Consider the following 11,607-nt stretch of genomic DNA (forward strand, 5'->3'; position numbering starts at 1 on the left):
TGTCCCACACCAGGCCACAGACACACATCGGGAGCCTACCAGTGCACAGCTGAGGTGCTGCGCCTTGTCCCATACCACGCCACAGACACACATCAGGAGCCTATCAGCCAAGGTGAAGCCAAGGTGATCACATGGGTATTGTGGTGACTGTTAGGTCTTTCCATTATAAAGGTTTCATTTATCTCTTGTGCTATTTAATGATACAAATTTTCATTGTATCATTACAATGAAGATTCAAAATAAGCCTTCATCTCTCTTGAATATAAACAAACAAAATATAATCTAATTCAATTATGAATAATCTGTTAATATATAATAGTGACCAACAGTTTAACCCAAATATAGAATTCATAACGTGAACATAAAAGTTTAAACAATGGGGGTAGGTATCAGAATCATTTATTTTCTAGGATTGTTTTCTATTCAATATACAGCAGTCCTCTATATCTGTGGGTTCTACATTCTTGGATTCAACCAACCTCCACTTGAAAATATTCAGGAAAAGAATCCAATAATTTAAAAATACAAATACAAGATAACAACTATGTACACAGCATTTAAATTCTGTTAAGTGGCCAGGCACAGTGGCTCACACCTGTAATCCTAACTCTCTGGAAAGCTGAGGCAAGTGCATTGCTTGAGCTCAGGACCACTCTGAGCAAGAGCAAAACTCCATCTCTAAAAATAACTGGGTATTGTGGCAAGTGCCTATAGTCCCAATTACTTGGGAGGCCGAGGCAAGAGGATCACTTGAACCCAGGCATTTGAGGTTGCTGGAAGCTATGACACCATCATACTCTACCAGGGTTACAGAGTGAGACTCTGTCTCAAAAAAAAAAAGAAAGAAAAAAATTGTATTAAGCATTACTAGTAATCTGGAGATAATTTAAAGTACACAGGAGGATGTGTACTGGTTCTGTGTAAATACCATGCCGTGTTAGCAGTGTTACATAGGGGACTTGAACATCTGCAGATGTTGTAATCCTCTGCATATAGCAAGGAATAACTATATAATCTTAAAATAGAAATACAAATGGAACCACAGCTCCATCTTTCAACTACAGACAAAATGTTCTCTATCGAGTATCTGTGTGGGTTTGGTCAGGCCAGTCCAGTTCTCCAACTAATTAAGCAGCCTATAGGAATCAATGCAATAGATCTTCATTTCCCTTCAAGAAAAAAATTCTAACTGTAAACAGCAATCTCAAAAAGTATTAGAAAATTAGTAGAAATGATTTCACAAGTAACTTTATTTTAGCCAATTTTAAAAATCTTAGTTGAAAGCTCAAGAGATTTTTAAAATATTTTTTTATTATTATTAAATGATAGCTGTGTAAATCTCAAGAGATTTACTCCTCGCTGAAATAAATGTATTCAGATAGGTCAGAAACATTAAGAAGATACTAGACAGATATGTAAGAGCCTACATCCCATGTGAAAACGGAATTTCTTGCTCATTATCAACTAATTCTACTTTACACGTGACTAAAACAATGTTACAGAAAATCACTGTGATCCATAAATTAATTCTATGAATTTTTAATGCATTTTTTGGGAAGAATTTTCTAATTGTGTTTTACATAAGTTAATTTTAAGCCTGTTTCTTTTTTTTTTTTTTTTTTTTTTGGTTGTGGCCATCATTGTTGTTTGGCGGGTCCAGGCTGGGGATTCGAACCCGCCACCTTAGGTGTACGTGGCTGGCGCCTTAGCCGGTTGAGCTACAGGCGCCGAGCCATTAAGCCTGTTTCTTAAATTTATAAATACTCACTGGCTCGACACAGAAAGTGATAGAGGACTACACTGGGCAGGAAGAAACAAATTATTCACAATTTTTAAAAACTGACTGCAAGTAATCCATAAAGGTAACAGTTTAAAGTCAGTTTTTAGCACTGGACACCTTTATCTTTTGTTGACTTCTGCTTTTCTATTTTGCTGCCTTCCACTGAATTAAATTATCTGCCACTAATGATGTCTACGCAAAGTCTGAGTTTATAATAGTTTAAGTATTAGAATTGCTTGGTAAAGCTAGACATTTCACAAAGGAGAAAATTAAAGCTTCAAGAAGAATAAAATAAAGAAATGGTATTGACACTATAATATAATGCCTTAATTATGTCCCTTACATGGAAAACTAAAGTTACATAAACTCTACACATACGTTAAAAATTAACTTAAGGCTTAGCATCTGTGGCTCAAGCGGCTAAGGTGCCAGTCACATACACCTAAGCTGGCAGGTTCCAATCCAGCCTGAGCCCACCACACAACAATGACAGCTACAACCAAAAAAATAGCCGGGCATTGTGGCAGGGGCCTGCAGTCCCAGCTACTTAGGAGGCGGAGGCAGGAGACTCGCTTGAGCCCAGGAGTTAGAGGTTGCTGTGAGCTGTGATGCCATAGCACTCTACCCAGGGTGACACAGTGAGACTCTGTCTCAAAAAAAAAAAAAAAAAAAGCTTAAGAAAAGAATTGAAGAGGAAAAGAAAATTTGTTTGCTAACCTTCCTTTTATTTGGGATGGAAACCTGCTTTAAAAAAAGACAAAATTCCATCTAAAAAGAAATACTAGCATCAAAAACACTTAAATCTGATTATGATAAATTTGAAAAAAGCATGAAAATCTAATTAAAACCAATAAATGAAAACAATTTTAAGACATTGTTCTGAGTGGGAACCTAATCTTAAGCCCCTCTACAATACTGAACAAAAGTGCTTCCATCTAAGTAGTTGTTGATGATGTGATGAAGGAAAAAGAAAATTAAAACTCAAAAATACCTATTTATTATGGAAAATTTCAAACATAAAATTACAGAGAACAGATTAAAAAATAAGCCTCTATAACCCTGCTTCAACAATCTACTCAGGGCCAACCTGTCCATCTCTACCCTCTCCTGCCAGGGACTGAATGATTTTGAAGTAAATTCTAAAAGTTAAGTCATTTTATCAATAAATATTTCAATACGTGTCTCTTAAAGCAGTTTTTCCCCACCTCTTTTTGTGACTGCCTCCCCACATCAAAAAACCTTTTAATAGGCTTGGCGCCCAGAGCCTATTGGTTAAGGCATGAAACCACATACATGGAGGCTGGTGGGTTTGAACCCAGCATGGGTCAGCTAAATGACAATGACAACTGCAACAAAAAATAGCCAGGCGTTGTGGTGGGCGCCTGTAGTCCCAGCTACTTAGGAGGCTGAGGCAAGAGAATCGCTTTAGCCCAGGAGTTGGAGGTTGCTGTGAGCTGTGATGCCATGGCACTCTACCCAGGGTGACAGCTTGCACTGTACCCAGGGTGACAGCTTGATACTCTGTCTCAAAAAAAAAAAAAAAAAGGCCTGTTAATACATCCTTACCCACTGACAAAATGTTAACACCACAGACACACTGTGTATCTGTTTAGATATGGAGTTCCATCTGTGCCTTGTACAGCAAATGAGTAGGATCTTTTCACTCCTGAAGGAGCCCTACTGTACCCATTTGGGGTAATACAGCCTCTGCTAAGGATGTGTGCACTGAACTATGCCGTCAAGAGTACAGTTTTCCTCCACTGCTACCCATGAAATACTCCTACTTCTAGGAGCAGCAAAGTGACCTTACACTGCTCATTTCTCTCCCCTAAGTTCAACACTATTTACCCAATAAAAAAGCAGAAAAGCAGCTCAAACCAAATCACTTGTAATCCTAACAAGGAACCCACCCTGCAGAGTTCCGCCCTTGCCCCTGGGCTTGCCCTTACCTTGGCCTGAGTGAGAGCTGCCTTCTTCACCTGAAGCTGAGACTGCAGCAGTTTGAAGTTTTTGGACCAGCCTTCTGTTTTTGAGTCACTGGTCTCCACTCCCAAGTCATCATACAGGGACATCTTCTTTTCAGTTTAATGCTGAAAGGCAAGAGATGGAAATTAAAGAACGCAAAATACAACAATGATTTCAAAGCTTTTTACATTAAAGTAAAACTGTAGCGGTAAAAGGTCTAAGACCCTTCAACAATAGACATCGCCAAGGCTGGAATCTAATACATGAAGCTATACACGCGTATTATTTTATAAAAATTCTACTTATCTCAATGTCAAGAAGTAGAAGACTCACAAAAATACCAATTACCACGATGATTTAGCACACTTAGCTACCCTTTTGCAAAGGAAAAATTTGAACATACTTCTAAAAAAAAATAACAGAAATGATCTCACAGATACTGTTATTTTGCAAATTATGATTGTTAAGCAGGGAGTAAGCAGGTTCTACCTTAAATACTTTGACTTTCCCATAAAGTAGAAATCTGTAATCTTTAATGACAGTGACTACAAAGAAGCAATCAATAATCTACATGTGAGCAACAAAGTATCATTAAAGTACAGGGGAATACATGATAACAATAAAAATTATAAGAGTCAACTGCCTGCTAAGACCTGCATGTTAAATGTGGCGACTATAGCAGGTACCATTAGAAACCCAGCACTACACCAATGAGGACACTGGTGCTTAAAGAGTTATCTGTCCACGGTCACAGTGAGAGGCCCCTTCCAACCTGGGCAGCGTAACTCCAGGCCCTTGCTAGTGAATTCCAACTGCCACCTTCAAAAACACCCCATCAACATTCTAAAACCCACTAACAAAGCCCATTTCTTAAAAGAAGAAATCAATTTCTTACAGAAAGAGAAAAAAAATTAAAATAAAATCCACAAATTGCAAATAAATGCTTAGCAACATAGTTCCTGATTTATGGACACATTCCAAGTCTTGTCTGCGCCCAGGGCCCAGAAAGCATTTTCCATAGAAACTGAGTTACACACAAGCCGGCTATGGTGGTGTTCTGTGACTCCCAGGAAGAGAAGGTGGAAAAAAGGGAAGGAAAATATTCAAGACTCCCCCCCAGCCCTGACTCAAGGCAAACATTTCTCTTTAGTGTATTCCTGCCTCTCAGCCTCCACTCACCTGCCACCCAGCACAAGGGACCTTGGTTTCCACTCTGTGTGGGGTGGGGGACTGGGATCAGATCAACTTTAATTCCTTTGGATGAGCTGCTCTCATCTTAAGTACAGTTAACTTTCTGCCTGAAGTCAGCACCCCACAAAACTGTCACCAGTTTTTTTCAGTTTTTTCTATTGCTTCAGATAATCCACTCTCATTTTTAATTACCCCCCCAGTGGAGAAGCAGGGTGCACGAAAGCAGAGCAGAGCGTCTGGGGCACGATGGCTGACCGCTCCAAAGGATCACAGGAACATGGAGGGATACCTACAGATTCTCCTCCCACCAAGGCTTCTCTAGTTTACCCACTCTGGGGAAAGCAGCATGTCCAACAGGGCAAGCCCCATGCGCTCAGGGCCACATTCAAATGGTACAGGAATCTGGCAATACTTTGTGGCATTAGGCTTAAGGCACTGAGGCCAAATAAAGAAAAAGCAATGAACTCCAGTTTTTACATGGCTGAAACACGACCATGTCTACAAAAATTTAGGAGTTCACTTTAGAACCTAGTTTAAACTCTCTACCATAAACTCCATGAAAACATCCATCCAGTTTGTCCTGTTCACTATTCTATCTCCTGACAAAACTCACTGCCTGACCCTTGTCAAAGAGGAAATGAGGCCCAACATGCAGAGTTCAACCTCCATCTGCAAAGCCCTCCCAAGCCATCTTTTAAAAAATGTCTGGCTAACAACTGTTTTGGCCAAAAGGAAGACCACTGCACCAAACGGCGTCTCAGGCTCTCGTGCACTTCTCTCCTAGCTTACCTAGAATCTCAAACTCACTGTTCACATCTAGGGAGGGAACTAACACTAACACTAGCATATCCCTACTTAACTCTGATGGAAATATTCTGGTTTTGAGGTTAAAAAATCCAGCAGTACAGATCTCGGCTGCCAACATAGCTCCTCCATCTAAGAATTCGATATTTAACAAAAATTTTAACACTGAATTAATGAGATGCTATGAGACCACACATCTACGATTCCACTTCCATTTAAGATGGTTTATTGACAATCTATTCGATTTGTCTCATTCTGCAAGCTTCAGAAATCCCTATGCAGCAAAAACTTATGTTCATTTAAAGTTCTTAGTTTCTCTTCTCAAACCTTCAAAAACACTTTAAATATTAGAAACTGAAGTCATCTTACCAGCATCTGCTACTTTTCTGTAACACAGCACTTGTAAAATCAAATCTGTGCCTCACAATAAAAGAGCTTTTCTTGTTTCTCTTGATTCTCACTTAAAGTTCAAAGAACTGGATTAATCGTTGTAAGTCACACTCTCCTTAACCAATCCTGCACGTATGCCCTGCTTTTATTATAATGTTACAAGCACCTGTGAATCCACCATCCAAAACAAAAGATCTAGACAAGAAACCACACTCAACCATATGGCTTCCCCAACCCATTCACATGATTGGCCCAAATCTGGTTCCTACTATGTCCTTGCTTTTATCCTTTTATGCAGTTTTATTTATGTGCATGTATTCCTTTAAAAGTATGTGTTCTTTATTTTACCTGTTTTAAGCATTTATTATAACAACACCTTATTTATTCTTCTCACTGCAACCAGTGAAATGTAACAATTAACACAAATTTAACCTAATTAATGTTCAGATATTATTTAGATGATAAAATATATTTATTTCATGAGTCTGGTGTCAGGTAATAAAAAAGTAGCACTTTCTAACATTTGGATATACCAGAAGCCAAGATCAAATGCAAATACAAACCAACCCCTGGTCTTTATAGCCTCTCTAAAGTACTTGCTATTTACTACTTTTCTGTGGCACCCCCACCTTGGATCAACCCACCTTTCACATACGATTTATTTATTCTAAGAGGAAACATGGTTCTGCCAGAAGAATGACTTTTCAAGATTCCACCTAAGCTGGCCAGTATTTTTCCAAACATGTGTGACTGACAGGAAAAGTAACATGGAACAAGCCTCTCAGAAGCATCCCATCTACTTACCCTCCGTGAGCATCTTAGAAGACTCCAGTGACTACCGTCCCCACATAAAACCAAGAACTGCCCATCTGCTTCCCTAACGTACTCAGGTTACGGCAACCTTCCTTACGTGAACTACTGGTTCACACTCGTCTTACTACACGATAAGCTCCCTCAAAGCAGGAACTGTTTTAATCTTCATCCTTTCCATCAAGCGTTCTATTAATATTTTCTAAATGTATTAGTGAATGAATGGAAATGTTAATGCACCTACTCAAATCACATTATTATGAAACAGTTAAGATCTGATGATCTGCTTTTTAAAGACATAACTTACGACAAGTGGAATTTGACGTAAGTATCATGAAATCTAAACTGTATACCATAATTAACGGGAGAAAAACTACTACCACCACACAACCAAGAATGACTCAAAGTCTGAGTTCTAAGCACTAAGGGAAAAGACCTTTCCAATCACTAAGTAGATATTTACGCCTCATAAAGCAAAGCCTGCCTCTGTGAAGCCTGAGGAACATGGCCAGTATACAGAGGAAGGGAAATAGGAGGGGATGGTACACTTTGGTGTCTGCAAAAATCATGCTATAAAAGGAATCTATCTCATGTCTAAGATCTACAATGACTTTCTAAAGAATTAAAAAATTTTTTCTGTACCTCCACTTCTAACACCCTTGTCACAGTTTAGCATTTCTATTCACTTTCAAACTCAGCTATTATCAAACCATCACAGGCCTGAGTGTACTGCAAACAAAGTCCACTAGAGTCACTGGTAATGTGCAACAAAACATCCTTCACTATTTACTATTATGAAAGGTCTGATGAACTTGGGACCATCTGTTCTCTTGTAGGGAGAGGAGGGCTGAAAAAATCCACACAGAGAGAATAGGTAATTTAAAACAAATCAAGTAAAAAGAACTCACTTTAAATAAAGTTGTTTCAGAGAGTACAAGAGTTCTCTCAAAATTCCCCACAAACGGCTACCTTTGGTTCCACAGAGCTCTACAACCCCACCACCTAAATACTCTCTCTATTCTGAAATGTACAGCATGCCACATCTTATTTACTAAACTCTAAAAATACAGTGCTCCCAGTTTAGATGACTAATTTGTTACCCATATTCCCTAAAAGTCGTTAATATGCTCAAAATATCTTTGTCCTTTATCCACCAAAAATGCAGGAATGGGCTCTGCACCTATGGCTCAAGCGGCTAAGGCGCCAGCCACATACACCAGAGGTGGTGGGTGTATCCAGCCTGGCCCACCAAACAACGATGATGGCTGCAACAAAAAATTGCCAGGCGTTGTGGCAGGCACCTGTAGTCCCAGCTACTTGGAAGAGGGAGGCAGGAGAGTCGCTTGAGCCCAGGAGTTGGAGGTTGCTGTGAGCTGTGATACCACTGTACTCTACCCAGGATGACAGCTTAAGGCTCTGTCTCCAAAAAAAAAAAAAAAAAAATACCGAAATACCAGCTGCCTCCTTTAAAAACTCCACCTGTTGCAGGGAGGCAGACAGTACACGCAGTCTCGCCTCTACAGAATATCCTATTTCTCCCCTTTAAGCCTGGATTTAGCAGTTAGTACCTTCAAGGGCGCTCTTTTACCCACTTCTCAAAGGACCCCTGGATCTGGCCTGACCAACTCTCTGAACATAGCACCCCCTCCTTATTTATCTCTGCCTTACCTGCAGTCACTTCTGCTACTTTTGTATTTACTTTTTCGGCAGGGAGCCTTTCCCCCATCTCACACATCTGATGAAGAGACTCTAAATAACATTACCTTCTCTTTGAGGCCTCTTGGGCCCCCCTCTAGTCCCTCAGATTAACACAGACCAGGGTTTTCATGCCTGTTTTCTTAGACACCAAACTGTTCAAAGGACAGAATCTCATTCGATTTGCATCTTCTGTTGGTAACGTGTCTTCCAGGCTAGAGATAAAGCTCAAAACTGCCTGGGGGAAGGGATGTGAGTGCTCAAACGCCCCTTCATAACCGCAAGGCCCGAGGCGATGCCAGACTCACGGCTGCCTTCACCCGGCCAGGCAAGCGTCTGCCAACACCCGAAACCCTAGTGCTGAGGCTCAGGAAGGAGGAGGCTCCTTCCCCGGAGCCCTGGAGAGGGGCAGTTGTGCGGGGCCACAGGGAACACCCTGGGGGATGCTGGGGTCTAGGAGTGGGCAACTTCACCAGGACGTGGTCCACGAGAAGAAACGTTCTTTGATCCCAGGGAGACGGACAGAGACAGACGGGAGGAACTCGGCAAGAGGACGAGGGCCTGGCTACCAGGAGGCAGCGGCGGGCAGGAAACTCGGGGCCGGACCGCGCCAGGAGACGAGCACCCGCCGTGGAGGGTGAGCCCGCCGGCAGCTCGGGCTGGCCGGGCCCTCGCTCCTCGCCGCGCGGCCTGAAGCCGCGGCCTCGAGTCCAGCGCCGCCAGGGAAGGCCCCCGCCCCTGGCCCCGGTAGGCGCCCGCCCGGGACCGCCGGCACGCGACTTACCCGGCCCGCCCGGCTGACTCTACCCATGGGCCGCGGCGGCAGGCGGCGCCGGGCGGCACTCCGCGGACACCCGCCGGCGGCCGGAGCCCACGGCGGCGCCCACCCTCCGCGGAGTCTGCAAGCAGCTTGGCGGCGCGGGGTCAGGAGCGCGGGATGCCGGGAGCGCGCGTCTGCGCATGCGCCTGCGCATGCGCCTACGCCGGCTTCTAGCTCTCGGTGCCTGTGTCGCGGGCGCCTTGCAGCACTGCCCCTGCCGGCAGGAGGACCTCACTGCACGCTCTCCTACGGCAGCATCCTCTGCTTCCAAGAGGTGTCACTCTGGCTCACGTTTTCGAAATTTCATGAGGTTTAGGAAGCGTGACAGCGACGCCAGGTGGTAAAGAGGAGAAATGGTCCAAGTCTACATCCAAGGAGGGAAGAGAGGACAGGCAGGAGCTAGGCCCCCCAACCTTCCCGCACTCCCAGACTCTGGTTCATATTCATTCAAATAAGAAAAAAGTTGAAAATGAAGTTCTGTGGGCGACATGCTGCAAAAGAATGACAATGAGTACTAAATTAAGTGTACGACTACCAAAACAGATGCTGGGATTAGGGTTATTTATAGAAAAGAATGTCATAAAAGCTTACAATTTAAAAATGATAAAATTGACGAAAGGTAGGCGGGGACAAGAGCATGAAGCTTTGTGTAAATACCATTTTCACATCTGTAGTTAGGTGTCAAACATATTTCAAGTTGATAAATCAAATCAGAGAAATTTAATTAGGTAACCTTAGTCCAAAGGAACATATCAAGAAAACTAATTAACTAAAATCTGGTGATGAAGACAAGGGAGGGAACGTGAGAAAAAACAAATGTAGTCGGGAAGGCAAGAGACAATCTAAAGATTTAGGGGATTGGGGAGAGGGAGGGGAGGGGAAGAGGGAGGCTGGGTGGAAGGAGGGTGATTGGTGGGATCACGCCTATGGTTCCTCCTATGAGGGTACATGTGAATCTCTCTAAATGTAGAATATAAATGTCTTAACACAGTAATTAAGAAAAAGACATGAAGGCTATGTTAACCAGTTGGATGAAAGTATTTCAAATTGTATACAGAAACAGTACACTGTACCCCATGATAGTATTAATGTACATTGCTATGATTTAATAAAAAAGAAAAAGAATTAGGGGATTAAGGGCAGCATGTGATATTGTGGTGGTATCCCAGACTTAAAACAGTAGTCTTTGAAAGGTTTAAGAAACACACAACCACAACAAAGCAAACAAAACGACAGAGTGTGAGGTTTGAAAAAGTGACCACACAGAAAGCATAACAAAACAATATGCCAGAAATAACACCAAACACTTCACACAAATAAATGTAAAGCTTCCCGTTAAAAATGTGAAACCTCAGGGTGGCACACAAACCCTCATGCAACTCTTATTTTATACAAGAATGTGCTAAAATAAAGTGATTCTGAAAGTTTAAATATAAAACTGGCAAACAAATTCTAGGAACATACAAATAGCACAAAGAAATCTCAACTGTAAACAACATAGGCAAGGTTGTTTTGGGGGGGTGGGGGAAGCATTAAATAAGATTAAGAAGACGTTTTACAATTCACACTAAGGAAAAAATAGGAGAAACTGCATATCAAATAACATAATCCCACCAAGAGTGGTAAATACTTTATTTTTATTTTATTTTATTTATTACTTTATTGTATTATTCACAGCAAACATCAGAGGAGTGAATGAATACACAGTAATAATTGGTACAATCCTTGCCAGATCAAGAACATAAAAATTAAGGATTGTTCTAGACCTACAAACATAGACACTATGTTAGATCTAATATATTAGACTCTGTACCCTATTTTTCAAGTGTCCACGGAACATTCACAACAATTACCCATATTATCAGCCACAAAGAAAAATCTTCATTTATTCCAATAAATAAAACCACATAGATAATTTTATCTGATCACAATTCAATAAAACCAGAAATTAAGGACAAAACAGGAAATAAAACAATCTCACACCCTGGGAAATTTTTAATGCTGAAATAATATTTGTTATCCAAAAGGAGAACAAAACAGAAATAAGATGGTACCTAGAAAAGTATAAACGTGGCACAGTACAGCCCGTGGGATTAAGCTAAAACAGAGCCAAGAGGAAAATTCATGGTTTTTAAATGTGTGTATTAATTTA

At 41.4% G+C, this 11,607-nt stretch overlaps 1 protein-coding gene across 2 annotated transcripts in view; it reads right to left on the reverse strand.

Moving 5' to 3' along the window:
- The window catches only part of RBM17 (RNA binding motif protein 17), a 25,859-nt gene extending 16,240 nt beyond the window's left edge, over positions 1 to 9,619 (reverse strand). For both annotated transcript variants that reach the window (XM_003786831.2, XM_023511421.1), the window contains exons 1-2: positions 9,420 to 9,619; positions 3,730 to 3,870 (exon numbers count right to left, since the gene is read on the reverse strand). In XM_003786831.2, coding sequence (XP_003786879.1) covers positions 3,730 to 3,852 — 123 coding nt within the window. In that variant the 5' untranslated portion in view covers positions 3,853 to 3,870; positions 9,420 to 9,619. The remainder of the gene's footprint in view (positions 1 to 3,729; positions 3,871 to 9,419) is intronic.
- Positions 9,620 to 11,607: the final 1,988 nt, after the last annotated feature.

This window comes from Otolemur garnettii, unplaced genomic scaffold (genome assembly GCF_000181295.1).
Source record: "Otolemur garnettii isolate 467f Iridium unplaced genomic scaffold, OtoGar3 scaffold00019, whole genome shotgun sequence".
NCBI classification, from domain to species: Eukaryota; Metazoa; Chordata; class Mammalia; order Primates; family Galagidae; genus Otolemur; species Otolemur garnettii.